The sequence below is a fragment of the Monodelphis domestica genome, chromosome 1, assembly GCF_027887165.1.
Source record: "Monodelphis domestica isolate mMonDom1 chromosome 1, mMonDom1.pri, whole genome shotgun sequence".
Classification (NCBI taxonomy): Eukaryota; Metazoa; Chordata; class Mammalia; order Didelphimorphia; family Didelphidae; genus Monodelphis; species Monodelphis domestica.
Window position 1 is genome coordinate 348,220,352 of NC_077227.1, and position 14,901 is coordinate 348,235,252.

At 39.8% G+C, this 14,901-nt stretch overlaps 2 protein-coding genes across 4 annotated transcripts in view; one reads left to right on the top strand and one right to left on the bottom strand.

Annotated features, from left to right (window-relative positions):
• Window positions 1–14,901, top strand: part of STK32A (serine/threonine kinase 32A) — a 170,438-nt gene that overhangs the window by 60,318 nt on the left and 95,219 nt on the right. For both annotated transcript variants that reach the window (XM_007473844.3, XM_056811446.1), the window contains one exon: window positions 4,416–4,567. In XM_007473844.3, the coding sequence (XP_007473906.1) occupies window positions 4,416–4,567 (152 nt within the window). The remainder of the gene's footprint in view (window positions 1–4,415; window positions 4,568–14,901) is intronic.
• On the bottom strand, window positions 12,492–14,611 carry LOC103094616 (chromobox protein homolog 1-like). Of its 2 annotated transcripts, none has more exons than XM_056811447.1 (2): window positions 14,464–14,611; window positions 12,492–13,753 (listed from the first exon to the last, which is right to left on the bottom strand). In XM_056811447.1, exon 2 carries the CDS (start codon window positions 13,644–13,646, stop codon window positions 13,077–13,079), a length of 570 nt encoding a protein of 189 aa, XP_056667425.1. In that variant the 5' UTR covers window positions 13,647–13,753; window positions 14,464–14,611; the 3' UTR covers window positions 12,492–13,076. The 2 variants fall into 2 exon arrangements, with proteins under 2 accessions (XP_056667425.1, XP_056667426.1); XM_056811448.1 differs by lacking the exon at window positions 14,464–14,611 and adding an exon at window positions 14,277–14,457.

The window sequence follows — 14,901 nt, forward strand, 5'->3', positions numbered from 1 at the left end:
CTGCTTTGGAAGCAATACACAGTATAGATTCTAAGACAGAACATATAGATTTAAAAAAAAAAGAAGGGGGGCAGCTAGGTGACTCAATGGATTGAGAGCCAGATGTAGAAAAGGAGGTCCTAGGTTCAAATCTGGCCTCAGATAACTTCCTAGCTATGTGATCTTGAGCAAGTCACTTAACCCCTAGCACTTATTGCTCTTCTGCCTTAGAACCAATATACAGTATTGATTCTAAGACAGAAGGTAAGGGAGAAAGAAAGAAAGAAAGAAAGAAAGAAAGAAAGAAAGAAAGAAAGAAAGAAAGAAAGAAAGAAAGAAAGAAAGAAAGAAAGAAAGAAAGAAAGAAAGAAAGAAAGAAAGAAAGAAAGAAAGAAAGAAGAAAGAAAGAAAGAAAGAAAGAAAGAAAGAAAGAAAGAAAGAAAGAAAGAAAGAAAGAAAGGAAGGAAGGAAGGAAGGAAGGAAGGAAGGAAGGAAGGAAGGAAGGAAGGAAGGAAGGAAGGAAGGAAGGAAGGAAGGAAGGAAGGAAGGAAGGAAGGAAGGAAGGAAGGAAGGAAGGAAGGAAGGAAGAAAGGAAGGAAGAAAGAGAGAGAGAGAGAAGAGAGAGAGAGAGAGAAGAGAGAAGAGAGAAAGAGAGAAAGAGAGAAAGAGAGAAAGAAGAAAGAAGAGAAAGAAGAGAAAGAAAGAAAGAAAGAAAGAAAGAAAGAAAGAAAGAAAGAAGAAAGAAAGAAAGAAAGAAAGAAAGAAAGAAAGAAGAAAGAAAGAAAGAAAGAAAGAAAAGAAAGAAGAAAGGAAGGAAGGAAGGAAGGGAAGGAAGGAAGGAAGGAAGGAAGGAGGAAGGAAGAAGGAAGGAAGGAAGGAAGGAAGGAAGAAGAAGAAAGGAGGAAAGAAGGAAGAAAGAGAGAGAGAGAAGGAAAGAAGAGAGAGAGAGAGAGACGAGAGAGAGAGAGAAAGAGAGAAAGAGAGTAGAGAGAAGAAAGAAAGAGAAGAGGAAAGAAGAGAAAGAGAGAAAGAGAGGAAAGAGAGAAAGAGAGAAAGAAGAGAAAGAAAGAGGAAAGAGAGAAAGAAAGAAAGAAAGAAAGAAAGAAAGAAAGAAAGAAAGAAAGAAAGAAAGAAAGAAAGAAAGAAAGAAGAAAAGGAAAGAAAGAAAGAAAGAAGAAAGAAAAGAAAGAAAGAAAGAAAGAAAGAAAGAAAGAAAGAAGAAAAGGAAGGAAGGAAGGAAGGAAGGAAGGAAGGAAGGAAGGAAGGAAGAAAGAAAGGAAGGAAGGAAGGAAGGAAGAAAGGAAGGAAGGAAGGAAGGAAGGAAGGAAGGAAGGAAGGAAGGAAGGAAGAGAGAGAGAGAGAGAGAGAGAAGAGAGAGAGAGAGAGAGAAAGAAAGAAAGAAAGAGAGAGAGAGAGAGAAGAGAGAGAGAAAGAAAGAAAGAAAGAAAGAAAGAAAGAAAGAAAGAAAGAAAGAAAGAAAGAAAGAAAGAAAGAAAGAAAGAAAGAAAGAAAGAAAGAAAGAAAGAAAGAAAGAAAGAAAGAAAGAAAGAAAGAAAGAAAGAAAGAAAGAAAGAAAGAAAGAAAGAAAGAAAGAAAGAAAGAAAGAAAAAGAGTCCAGGTCCTGCAGAACAATCCTCCTCTTTCCTCCACCTGTGACTCTGACAGATTCCTATTCAGCACTTCCACTTTTGCTGTTGTTCATAGCACTCCTTCAACTCCCTGCTGAGCTGTACTCATTAAAGGACTGTAATCACTGAAAGAGTGGTGCTGCTTTCACACTGAACACATCCTAGCCAAAGCTACCACCTCTCAGGTCCTCCTTTCTACACAACCCCTTTCCTTATCATCTCCCCAACCCCCATCCCTTTTGAAATTAGATTGTCCAATAGAAAGTTAGCTCCTTGAGGGTAATGACTATTATCTTTGTCTTTGAATTCTTGGTGGCTATCATAGACATAGTAAACAGGCTAAATGTTTGCTAAATCAAATTGAACATCTTTGTAAAATATGACTTTCACTATGATTTAAGGAACGTCTATCTCTTACACCTAAGTGTTAAACAAATACTAATCACTAAAGCATATGACATTATTGTCAAGGTTGTCTATTGGGTGTTATCAGAGCTCTATTGGGTATCAAACCTTTCTTCAATTCATTTCAACAAATATTTATTTATTTGTTTGTTTGTTTGTTTTAACCCTTACTTTCTGGCTAAGTAGCAACTCTAAAACAGGAAAAGCAAAAGGGGTAGGCAAATAGGGTTAGGTGACTTGCCCAGGGTCACAGAGCTAGGAAGAGTCTGAGGCTAAATTTGAACCCGGGTCTTCCTAACTCCAGTCTGGTGCTCTATCCATTGTGCCACGTCATTGGCCCTCAATGAATATTTTTTTATTAAGCAGTTGTGATATGCATGGGGAAAGAATAAAATCTCTCTTATGCTAAAGGAAAATAAGATTTCAAAACAAAATCAGATTGTATTGTCAAGAGCTCCAGCAGTGGTTGATTTGACAAAGTAACTTTCCGGATTTTTATGGTTTCGGGGGAAAATCTATTCAAACAAAATCCTATGGTTCTTTAGCAGAAGGAACATGAGCATGTGTGTGTCTGTGTGTCTAATTCCAAGTCTATTAGCAGTGATTTGTTATTTGTAGTCCTTACAAAATGAAATGGCACACAGTAGGAAATATTAGAAATTATGTCCTCATTGAAAGTCCAGGTGACAACTGAAAAATCAAGAGAATTTTGATTGCTGAGTAGAGATCATGGAACTTAGCAGGGATTCTTTCCAGACTTTAATCCATGTTATTCTTTATGGCAAAAATTATTTATGGCACTTTATGGCAAAAAGTACCCTGGGCACTAATATTGAAAATGAAATTACTAATTCCTCCCTCTATCACTGGCCCTTCCAATTCCTAAACCAACTTTCTACACCTGCCTTTCTTTTAAGCATTGAACTTAAACTCCTTCAAAAGTATATTAGATTTAAGACCTGATGACCTTATTATGTAAAATGTGGGAAAATAACCCAAGGAGAAGGTTCACATTAAAACAGTCTTTCAACAAAGGTCAGAGGCATTTATATATTTGCCCAGTTTCACTAAGTTTTTCCTCTATGCTTAAAAGCTCTATCAGGTTATTTAACTTTGTTCAAAATCAATAAAAACTCAGCAAACAAGGGGGCATCTAGGTGGCTCAAGAGACTGAGAGCCAGGCCTAGAGATGGGAGGTCCTGGGTTCAAATCTCCCCTCAGAGCCTTCCTAGCTATGAGACCCTGGCCAAGTCACTTAACCTCCATTGCCTAGCCCTTACTGCTCTTCTGCCTTGGAACTAATACATGGTGTTGATTCTAAGATAGAAGGTAAGGATTTAAAAACAAAAATCAGTAAACATCAATTAAACATTTGCTGTGGGCTAAGCACTGTCCTGGAGTAGGTAGAAAGGTTAAATAGGAAACAGTTCCTGTCCTCATGGAAATTAGAGACTAGTGGTATAATACACTATAACAAGGTTAAGCACATTAGAAAGAAGCAGTTTGAACTTCATGTGTAGAGAGCCAGTCTCAAAGCCAGGATGGCTTGAGTTCAAATCCCACTTCTGACACATAGAGGCTGTACAGCAATGCATATCACTTTGCCTCTACTGTTCAGACAATTCTCTAAGACTTTAAATTGCAGAGAAGATGCTGACCTCCATAGATAAAGGGCATTCCCTCATCTGGGTATCGATGGAATCACAGACCCAATCTTTATTCTTATCCCTAGAAACAAGAAAATGAGACAAAACAGAATCCTCTTTCCAAGAGGGAAAAAGGTTATTAATAGCAGGATCAGGGAAGACTTCATAGAGGAGACAACATTTGAGCTGAGAAATTTATAATATTGTTCACACAGATTTCAGTGAGCAGGGATTTCAGGCAATGTGGTCTAGGTTTTAAGGACACTGTAAAATTTCCAAAATATCATTAAAACTCATTAAAATGTCTGATTAAATAAATGAGAAGCAGTTTGAGAAAATAAGAATGCTGAATTAACAATACCAACAATTTTTACTTCAGATCTGATTGGAAGTCTTAAAAATATATAACTCTTCAGAGTCCTAAGCTGGGCAAGGAAACCATGTTAGTACTATTAAGGATGATGTCTTTTTTTTTTTTAACTCTTACCTTCTATCTTAGAATCAATACTCTGTATTGGTTACAAGGCAAAAGATCAGTATGGGCTAGGCAATGGGAGTTAAGTGACTTGCTCAGGGTCACACAACTAGGAAGTGTCTTATGCCAAATTTGAACCTTGGACCTCCCCTCTTCAGGTCTGGCTCTCTATCTGCTAAATCGCCTATCTCTCCCTAAGGATGAGTTTTATATTTCTCTTCTGACCCTCCAATGTGATATTGTTTCTCTTAATCATTTCCTCACTTGGATTTGCTCTGCCAGGTATGCATCGTGCAGAAGAATGATACCAAGAAGATGTATGCCATGAAATACATGAACAAACAGAAATGTGTCGAGCGTAATGAAGTAAGAAATGTCTTTAAGGAGCTTCAGATCATGCAATGCCTGGAACATCCCTTCCTGGTTAATTTGTGGTGAGTAGTTTTCTCTTGAGTTTTGGAGCCTGGGTTTTCAGGAATCCATTTCCTCCTCCTCTTTTTTCTCCTCCTCTTCCACCACTACCACCACCTGCACAAACACACACAGAGCTCTGTGGAATGAGGGCAAAGACTATTTCATATTTTTTGTCTTTTTATCCCCAGTAGTTTGCCCTTTTATTTTTGTCTAACCCTGTGATTTCTTTGAGATGAGCTCTCCTCATTAAACTCTTTTTACTAATGTAAATTGGCAACTGTCCTGCAACCTATAGTTTTAGCCCAGGCTTCCCTGTCTGGTCCCCACTGGCAGTCTGATGAAGCTTAGAAACTCATCAAAATAATGTTTTTAAATGCATCAAACAAAATATGTGGGACAACAAAGGAAACTAACTTCATTGAAATGTAGTTATCCAAAAATATTTCAAGTTCATAGAACTTTTTGCTCTTCTGTGCTGGAAGATATACTTAGTATCAATTTTAAGGCAGAAGGTAAGAGTTATACTAATAATAAAATAAATAAGGTTCCTAGATCCCAACTAAAGAAGCATGATCTTGGGGGCAGAGAGTGGATAGTGTCAGGCCTGGAGTGGGAGAACCCATGTTCAAATCTGGCCTCAGACACTTCCTAGCTATGTGACCACAGGCAAGTCACTTAACCTCACTGTGCCTAGTCCTTGCCCTTCTAAGATTGTTACTGGGACAGAAGATAAGGATTTTTAAAAGGAAGTAGGAGGAGGAGGAGAATTAGCATTATTTTAGAGTTACTCATAGCACTATAGGATTTATATCCACTTTATCTTGGCTCTGAGGTTAGCCTCTATGACTTGATGTACCTGGCACTTGGAACATATTGAATTGTCATCAGAATTTTAGATTTAAAATTTTCAATTTACTTTGGAACCCTGTTCCATAGCATCTTCTCACCCATTTCTTTTTTTAAATTCTTTTTTATTTTTAAAACCCTTACCTTCTGCCTTAGAATTGATACTATATATTGACTCCAAGGCAGAAGAGTGGTAAGAGCTAGGCAATCAGCATTAAATGACCTGCCCAGGGTCACCCAGCTAGGAAGTGTCTGAGGCCAGATTTGAACCCAGGACCTCCCCTCTCTGGGCCTGGCTCTCAATCCACTGAGCTCTTCAGCTGCCCCTCTTACACATTTCTATTTGGCATTATTCAGTCATTGGGACAGATAAGTAAGCTCTCTGACCAATGTGGTACTTAGTTCTGGGAGTACAAATGCAAGCAGAAAGAAAGACAGCCTCTGCCTTTTTTTGCAGCATAATGGGAGAACAGTGCATAAAGGAAGCCAAACAGTGGGGATTGGGGAAGAAATAAAGATAGTTGGTATGGAAACATGGTAGAAGTTATCCTGAGTGCATCCTAGAAAGGAATGAGACACAGCAGGCCTGGGATTCCCCTTCTTAAATGGAAGTTCTGGAAGGAAACAACCCATCTGAGGGAGAGGCAGCTGAGGCAGGAGGGTAATTTCACTGAGTAAATTCCAGGCCTGGAGTGAGGTTCCAGAAGGAAGAGCTGGGGCATGCATGCTAGAGGAAGACTATTCTTTAGTTTTGTTTTTTTTTAAATGGAGGGAAGTATTAAGTTGTCAACTACAAAAAGAAGCTAATTCTGTGAAAAGGTTTTCCTTGACCTTGATTCTTTCTCTTCTGGTCACATTTTAACTGGATGAACGCCTGCTGTGATGATTCAGTCCAGGTTATGCCTTTCAAGGCAATTGCCTATAAGTAGAGACAAGTACAAATGTGCTACCACTTTTGGTATTGACAACAAAATCTTTTCTGCCTTCAACTTTGCACAAATGACCTAAACAATCACTGACTTCCCTCCGGTTTATAAAAAGCTGAGTTGGTCTTTAAAAAATTCTTACAATGGGTTTTCTCCTTGGCGTCTTGGCAGTTAAACTAGCTAGTCTACAAGACTTGGTGTCAAGAGTTTTAAGCAGTCCTATGGGTTGCTTATGGGCACCCTTAAGTTGTTTATGGGTTACCTATGGGTGCCTATTAGGAGGAAAAAGTCGGGTATTACTTTTCTTACATGAGGTCTTTAAAAAAATTCATTGAAATTTCAGAGGAGAATTATATTACTTTGACCAGAGGTCAGTGTGAGACTTAAAGGACAAGGAGTGATTGTGATGTGATGCATAAAATGTTATAACAATCAAGAAAGAAAAACAGAAGAATTAGAAAAGGTACTTTTTTTTAATGACTTCATAAGTGGAACTAGAGCAGCATTTCCCAAATTAATTTAGCCATGGAAAATTTAGGAGTTTGAAACATACTGAACAAATCCATACTGACTCATTTGAGAGTTCCAGGGTTATAGAATGCTTTCTGCATAAAGGGAAGATCAGAGCAAATGCAAGAAATTAAGCCCATTTTCATAGAAGGAAACTGAAACACAATAAATATACTAAAGTATTTCAGTGGATCCATGATTTCCTGAGGGAGTAGGAGGCACCGTGCTCCTCACATTGGTGGAACTCATTGGCCTTCTTTGCCTTCCCAACCTCCCTGGGCCTCAGTCTTTCTCAGTTGTAAAATGAGAGAGTTGGACTAGAGTTACCTTCCTCTTCCAATGTCTTTTTGTCCTCTTTGGACATTGATGACCTTTGACAATGATAGTATCATGATGTTACTCATGGAAGCACATGAATATGAATTGAGCAATTTTTGTTCTGAGATATATTAAAGTTTAGTGTAGAGAATGAAAATGTATAAAGTATTTCCAGCCACTAGAAGGATACCTGTTTATATGTGTATATTTATTTTTATTTGGGGGAGAGGGACAGATCAAACCACTGAGATCATCAGTATTGTGAACTTCCTGTGCGCAAACTCCCTCCATTAGAGCAGATGAGCAGCTCATCTGTAACATAGTTTTATAGATTTGCCTAGCGTTGTGGGGGCTACCCATGGTCACACAGCTAGTTTATGTCAGGAGGCAGAATTGGAAACCAGCTCTTTTTGACTCCAAGGCCAAGTCTCTGATCTTTCCACCACATTGCCTCTTTTCTTTATATAAATTATATGTATTTATTATGTGAACTATTCATTTAGTCCCTAAAACAAATTTAATGTGACTTAAGTTTAACTATTGTTACAAGGGAATCACTTTAAAAGACTGATATATATTAATTTAAGGTCGCCAAGGAATCAGCTATGTAATTCCTAAATGAAAAACTCAAGTCAGCCGTCAGCCTTTTTTTGAAGTTTAATTACAATAGGAGCAAGAAAGGAATTAGAGATATATATAGAGTGAGAAAGGGGAGAGAAGGGAATAGGGCTTAAATACCCCTTCTGTTTAGGCTGGGCCAAAAGGCCCAAGCCCTTAGATAGCTGGGGCAAAGAAAAGAGATCAGTCCCTTTCACTCACGTGTCCAAAATGGAGAAACAGTCTCAGAGGCCCCCACCTTCAGCTTCCTTCAGAGCAAGCTTCCTCCGAGCCCAGGAACCACACCGACCAAAAACTCAATCCTCTCCCCCGAGTCTCCAGACCCTCCTATCTTTAAGGACACCATCCAAGTTGCCTCCCCTCAGTCCTCACATCTACCAATCACTCTTCATCAATTTCCCTGTCAATGGAGGCTCTCACTTAACCCAGGACCGCCCAGAGGTTTCTGGCTTTTGCACATGTCTGTTGAAGGTCATATTTTCAAATGATTAAATCTATACTCCTTTGCTACAGCCCTTTCTAAATCCTGTTAACTTGAGTAGGGTAGAGATTGGAATAATTAAATTTTGATCTAGGCTGCAGCCCTTACTCAATCCTATTAGGACTGAATAGGGTGGAGATTTATTCCAAGTATCTCCATTGTATCAATTCTAAAATCAATCAAGACTCAAAGAAATTCCTATTCTATGCTTAAGCATAGGTCAAAGTCCTTTCCATTGTTCAGCAAAGGGTTTCTGTCCTAAAGTAATCTTAAGAAGGGAAGAGAAGGAACCTCCCATGCCAATGGAGTTCCCATTCCAATAGACTATCAGTAAGAAATTTTCCAAGTATGAAATATCCCAATGGTGAAATTTCCAACATTTATAAGTCTAAGGAAATTTGAGGTTTACACTATGTAGTAACATTCAGTTTTCATACTCAAGCAAAGGTAAAAATGCCTTTATTCAACAGATAATCATGGAAACATAATTAAGATTGTATTTTATGCTGAGGGATCAGTCTCTGGAGAATTAGTATGTAAGAGTTCTTCATTAGTCTTTTACAAGTACAGTGTAAATACTGTACAGTGAAATCTGTTTATTTAGACAACCCCCCAAAAAGCAAAGAAGAGATTAAGAGGGAGTGGGGGGGGGAGTTAGGGGGTGGGAAAGAGGGAGAGAAAGGAGTCTGTTTAATTTTCCATCTCCTATAGTTTTTTTTTCTCTCATTCTGAGTGAATTATCTAACAATTTACCTCTCCAGGAACTACAGTGATTTTACTCTGGCCTCTTATTACCAAAAATCCAGCATGAAATCATTCCTATAACAAGATCTTGTCACTACAGGAAACTTTAAGGCAAGGGTTCTTAATCTGGACCCACAACCCTCTGTGGCCTCACCCTTCTTCACTGGACCAGAGATGCCTAATGAGGAGTCTTTGGACTGCTAAGAGGTATATGGCTAGATTTCAGGGAGTCCATATGGATAGGGAAAAATTACATCTTTATTCTTACTCTCTACCAGAAATTTAGTATTTCCTTCCATTATTTAAAAAAAATTACTCTGAAAAGGGCCCAGAGACTTCGCCAGACTGTCAACAGGGGCCAGGACACAAAAATAGTTAAGAAGATTTTTTAGAATTCCTCACATTTCTTAAAGTCAAGAATTCTCCTTTAAAAATTCAGCCAATTCTTGCTTCTGTTTAGCACAAGAGAAACTTCTCCTTTAAGCCCTAGAGGCTACTTCTCCTTGTGTTATAGAATCCTACTTAGAGCTAGTTTAGAAGGGTCCTTGAAGGCCATCCAGTCCAAAATCCCATATTGTACACGTAAGGAAACTGAGTCTAGAGAGTTGAAGTGACTAAAAAGTAGGATTTAATCCCAGTACCTCCAACTTCACGTTCAGGGCTCTTTTTTCTATCCCATATTTTTCTATCTACTTCCTTCACATTTTGTCGAGCTTGCCTTAAATTTTAAATTGATTTCACCTTGATTAATGTTTTAGTTTAAATTTTTTTTTTGCTAATTTGCTTTTCTGATAGATATTCTAGGGAGGGGGTCTCATAATGTTCTCTATTTCTCTTCTGTGATATTCCAGGCTGTGTGAACATGCCTGACAGATGGACAAGGGAAAAATCTCTTCTGTGGTTTTAGTGAAATCTCAATCAACCAGAAATTAGAGGATAAGAAGAAAGTCTTACTAACTTAAGTTTGATTATCTGGGATTTAAACAGGAAACTTTTGTTGTAGCTCATGGTGAAAATAATTCTAAACTATACTCATTCTCCTGCCTAAAATTTAAAGTATAACTGGAGGGCAAAGGGAAGGTGGAGAGTGTGACACAATTGAAACTTTCTGCCTTCAAATTCATCATTCTGATCATAATTATTATATAAGATTGTGGGTATAGAAGGTGCAGACAATTGAGTTTAAATTAACCTTCAGGACATCCTGTATAAAGTGAATTTTTTTAAATTCAAGTTTATATTTAATCAGATCTTTCCCAGAAACTTAAATGCTCTGCTTTGAACGTTTGCTTTTGCAGTGCAGTTGCTGTATAGCCCTAACTTCAGTCATGGAAACTGGTGAGTCTCATGAAATATTTGAGTTACAATGAAATCCTCCCCTCAAAAATATTTTTTTTGAGAAATTCAGCTTTGTGAGACTTTTTTCCTTAAGTGAACTATTGCCCTGGGCAGACGTTTAATCTTGTCCAGAAGCTTTCTAAAGCTTGCAACCTTGTATTATCAGATTAAACTTGTGTTAGGAGTGTTAGAACTCCATCAGCAATAATTTTAGAATTTTTTTTAAAACCACAGAAAGGCTCCAAATATTATCTTCCTAAGAATAAGGGCTCCCTCTTCCTCCATCTCCCACATCCACATCATTGTCTAGACAAGCTGAAGTTTGAAACAAGTGTTTGAAAAGATGGAAAGTCATAGGATTCTTTCTTCAATGTTAAGGATCTCACTGGTGACTGTTGTGGTCGACTGCTGCTGAAGAATTAGAGCTAGAAGCCTTTAGGGGGACTGGCAGGGAGTGTGCCCTTTCTGATTAATTATATGTCAACTGTTCTGGCCATCTACTGTCTTCAAACCCAGGCCCCTCTTGCGCTGCCTTCCCTCACAAAAACTCAGCCAGAGGACCAGGGAGGTGGAACAGGTTGAGGTGAATGGCTGGGACTGCAGCTTCCCTCAGTAGTCCTCTTGCCTGGAAATCAGCACCAATGCCAAGTCCCTCAGTGACCCCCAACTCTGTTCTTTGTCTATGTCTCCAACTGGGAGCTATTAACACTTCCTGCTATATCTGAGGGAAGACCACCATTGTCTTGTAGCTAAAGACGTGCTCCCTGGTCTCTTGGGGGCATGGCGTATACCTTGGCTCTCTGAACCCTTTTACTTTAGGCTGGGTGACTGGTCACTTGCAGAACTGTTGTCAGGAGTTGGCTAATTACTGCCCAAACCTCCAGTTTCAGCGTTGCTCTCTTCAGGGCAGGGACTGAGGTTTGCATCTTCTCCTGAAACCTAGCTCTCAATTCCTCAAAGTCTATCATTCCCATCCCATTTGCCCAGTTCTGTAATGCCATCACCAGGTACTACAGGAAGCAGGTGTGGGGATGGGGGAGCAGTAGAGATAGTGCAAAGCCTCAAGAGACAAAGGCCAAAAGGAGCTGGAGACTGAGAGGAATGTCCTCAGGGAGGACCAAGTAAGAAGCTGTGATTAGAGAGGGAGGAAAGACAGAAGGGATCCCCACAGAATGAGGAGCAACAGGCATCTGAGAGGTAGCAAGAAGCTGGGGGTGGAAGAGATGGTGCTGATGACTGATGAGGAGGGCGGCTAACCCTTGGCCATGGGGGTGCCTGGCAGTCAGGGAAATGACCATGGAGACTCGGGCAGCATTTGTTTGAAAGGAAAGGAAAATATCTAGAAAGCCTAGGTATTTGAAGAGGTGGAAGCAGCCTGGGGGAGAAAGGCCAGGGATGGTATAAACTTCACTCTGTGTCCTCTGGTACTAGGCATGGATTGGACAGTGGAGGAGGGTCCAGAGATAGTAGCAGCAGCAAGGCAAAGGGGAAATGATCTGGCTTCAGGCAGAAGCTCAGGTGACCTAGGATCTAAGAGCAAGAGAGTAGGAAGCTGAGGTCAGAGTCAAAGCCACTGTGACCCCTTATCACCTCCCTGCTTCTTCTAGCCCCACTGGCCCATTCCTTGCTCTCAGCCAGCTCTGGGATCCTCAGGTTCTGATCCCTAACCTTAATCATTTCTTATTTGGTATTCTATCTCAACTCTTTGGGACATCCTAGGGTATGAGAAAGGTGACTGAAGAGAGGAAGGGGCATACAAGAAAAAAGAAATTAGCACCTTGAACTAAAAAATAGAAGACTGGCCTATCTTTGCTTCTCTTTCCTACTCAAATGTCTCAAGTTATAAAATAATTCTCTTTCCACAAGCCTGAAGTATTTCTGGGACAAATGCACCATGTTCAAGCACAGAAGTCTTTTGCTGGGGCAGCTAGATGGTGCAGTGAATAGACTGCTGGGTCTGAAGTCAGGAAGACTCAGATCTGAGTGGAAATCTGGTCTCAGACACTAACTGCAGGATCATGAGCAAGTCATTTGACCCTGTTTGTCTCAGTCTTCTCATCTGCAAAATGAGCAAGGAAATAGCAAACCACTTTGCCAAGTATCTTTGCCAAGAAAACACCAATTAGGGTTGTGAACTACTCAAAACACAACAACAATCTTTTGCAGTGCTCATTTATGTTGTCAGTGATATAGAAATATATGTTTTATAGATACATATATATGTGCATATATTAAGTTAAGCTTCTGGACTGGGAACTGAATTCTCATCTTCCTTTCCCCATTCCCATTTAAACAATAACAAAGATAACCCCCCACACTTTTCCCTTTTCCAAATCTCTCTAAATGATATACCAACAAAAGCCAAAAATGACATAATGCTAAAGGATGAAGAGTTAAAACTATCTAGAAAGTCTTGGAGATAGTCTTTGATGAGCTCTAGTTTCTTTTTGGTCTCCCACACATCTAACTCTACAAATTTTGCCCTCCACAGAATATTCTTTGGCTCTGTGTTTGGCAAAGTACAAAAAGCTCTGCCTGAATCACTTTCCCCCTCCCTTGGGATAGGGTTGGCATCCCTATCCAGCCTGGATACCCAGGATGCCACAGGAAACAAGCAAGGCACCAGATTTTTTGTCTAAGGACATCTCCTCAAGCTATCTCTGTTGGCCTCAGGACAAACACCACTTCTCCCCTTACCCATTTCAAATCTATTGACCTAGCAACTCTGAGGCCAGCTGAAGACATAAATCAGTTTTTGTCACAATTCTCATCATCTGCACTTTCCCACATCAGCCTCTTCTCATAGAAGTGAATAACCAGCTGGGGCCACTTGACATTGGCCTCCTTGGCAGGAACAAAGTCAGTTTTATCACTATTTTTCCATTTCACCAGGAATATCAGCTCCCTATTGTGTTTTCGAGCATCAATAATCTCTGGTTCCAAATCTTGGAACTTCTCTTGCTTGCTTTTTGATTTGCTCTCCTCTCTCTTGCCTCTGTGCCTGGAGTCAGCTTTGCCGCTATCCTCCTTGGGTTCATCCTTCTCACGGGCTGTTTCCTGTGATTCTATATACTCCTCATTGAGGTCAGAGCAGTCTATGTTTTGCCCTGGTTCCCAAGAGCTCTCATGTTCCAAGTAATCTTTCCACTCCACAAGGTATTGCTCTTGTTCCTTTAACACTCGCTTGGCAAGGATTTTGTCTATCATAAATGCTTTCTTTTCTGACAATTCTTTTAGGCTCTTCACGATTTTCTTTTCTTCCATCATCCCCAGTAGGTTTCTGATATGAAAGCTGATGCCCCTCAGTAGCACCAACATGCATTTATGAAGCCCTTAACATATTCAGCTTCCTCCACATGAAAAGCCAGATTATACCACCATGTATTTCTTCCTCTTTCTTTTAATTGATGATTTGACTTGTAGGCCTAGAAGTTAAATGCAAGAAAGGAAAAAAAGCCAACTGAAAATACTGGTCATTTAGGTTAGAGTCAGCCTTAAGCCAGAAGATTCAGACTCTAGTCCCAGCTTTGATATTTTCCAATCTTGTTAGCTTGGTCAAGATAATTAGCTTTTTTGAACCTTAGTCTCCCCATCCCTACAGTGGAGATAACATTTGCCCTACCTATGTATCACAAGGTTGTCCATGGTTTAAAGCTAGAAGTGGCCTCATCAAATATAATCTCCTCATTTTACAGACCCAAGAAGACTACCTGACTTGTCCAGAGTGAGATAGTTGGTAAGCTTTAGAGGTGGGAATTTGAACCCAGGACCTCCAATTTTCAAGCTTCTCAGACATGCCGCTTCTCAAATAATTGCAAATGGCCAAACACTGTATGAATATTATTATGATGATCAATAAGTTCTTTACTATCAGTAAACATAAGAATACGTTTTTAACTACTATCCCCTCCTTAAGTTAATTTCATCACCTTAATGCACCAGTGTTACCTTAAACAGATGGGCTCATCACACAGGTTCAAAATGCGTATCTCCTCAGGGAAATGAAATTACTCTTTATAAAATTCAGGCAAACACCAGTGCCCTCTTAAGTAGGTGTTATTGTAAGTGAGGGAGTTGATTAAAGGGAAAAATAACTTTTATACTTAGCCACCTATCAAACATTAGAGTTTTTTACCTAATCCAGCAGACAGCCAGAGTTCTGAGTGGGATGTTCTCTACACAGATCAAGGATTAAAAACCGTCGAGCTGGCTAATGCCTTGGATTTAGTCTAAATAAGGGCCCCACCTCCTTGGACTGCAGTCATGGACTGCTAAGGCAACCTGAGCAGGCAGCTTATATACTGGGGAGTGGCTGGTTACTCCTTCTCAAGCCTGTAACCCATTTGGCTTTCTCTAATGATGATCAAGCTTGCAGCTGCAGAAACCATCTCTGGGCGTTCTCCACATCAGCTGTCTCCATCAATTTCAAGGATACACCTGGGCTTTTGGCAACTGCAGGAATAAGCAACCTTGAGTGGGAAGGGAAATCTGTACTAATGGAATGGGCAGAAACTGTGGTCACAACCACCATTGCAGGCCATTAGTCCAGGAAAGGAAGTTTACAGAAAGAGCC

Bases quoted from the DNA above. Each gene is read 5' to 3' on its own strand.
- LOC103094616 (XM_056811447.1), bottom strand. From the start codon at position 13,646: ATGTTGGTGCTACTGAGGGGCATCAGCTTTCATATCAGAAACCTACTG.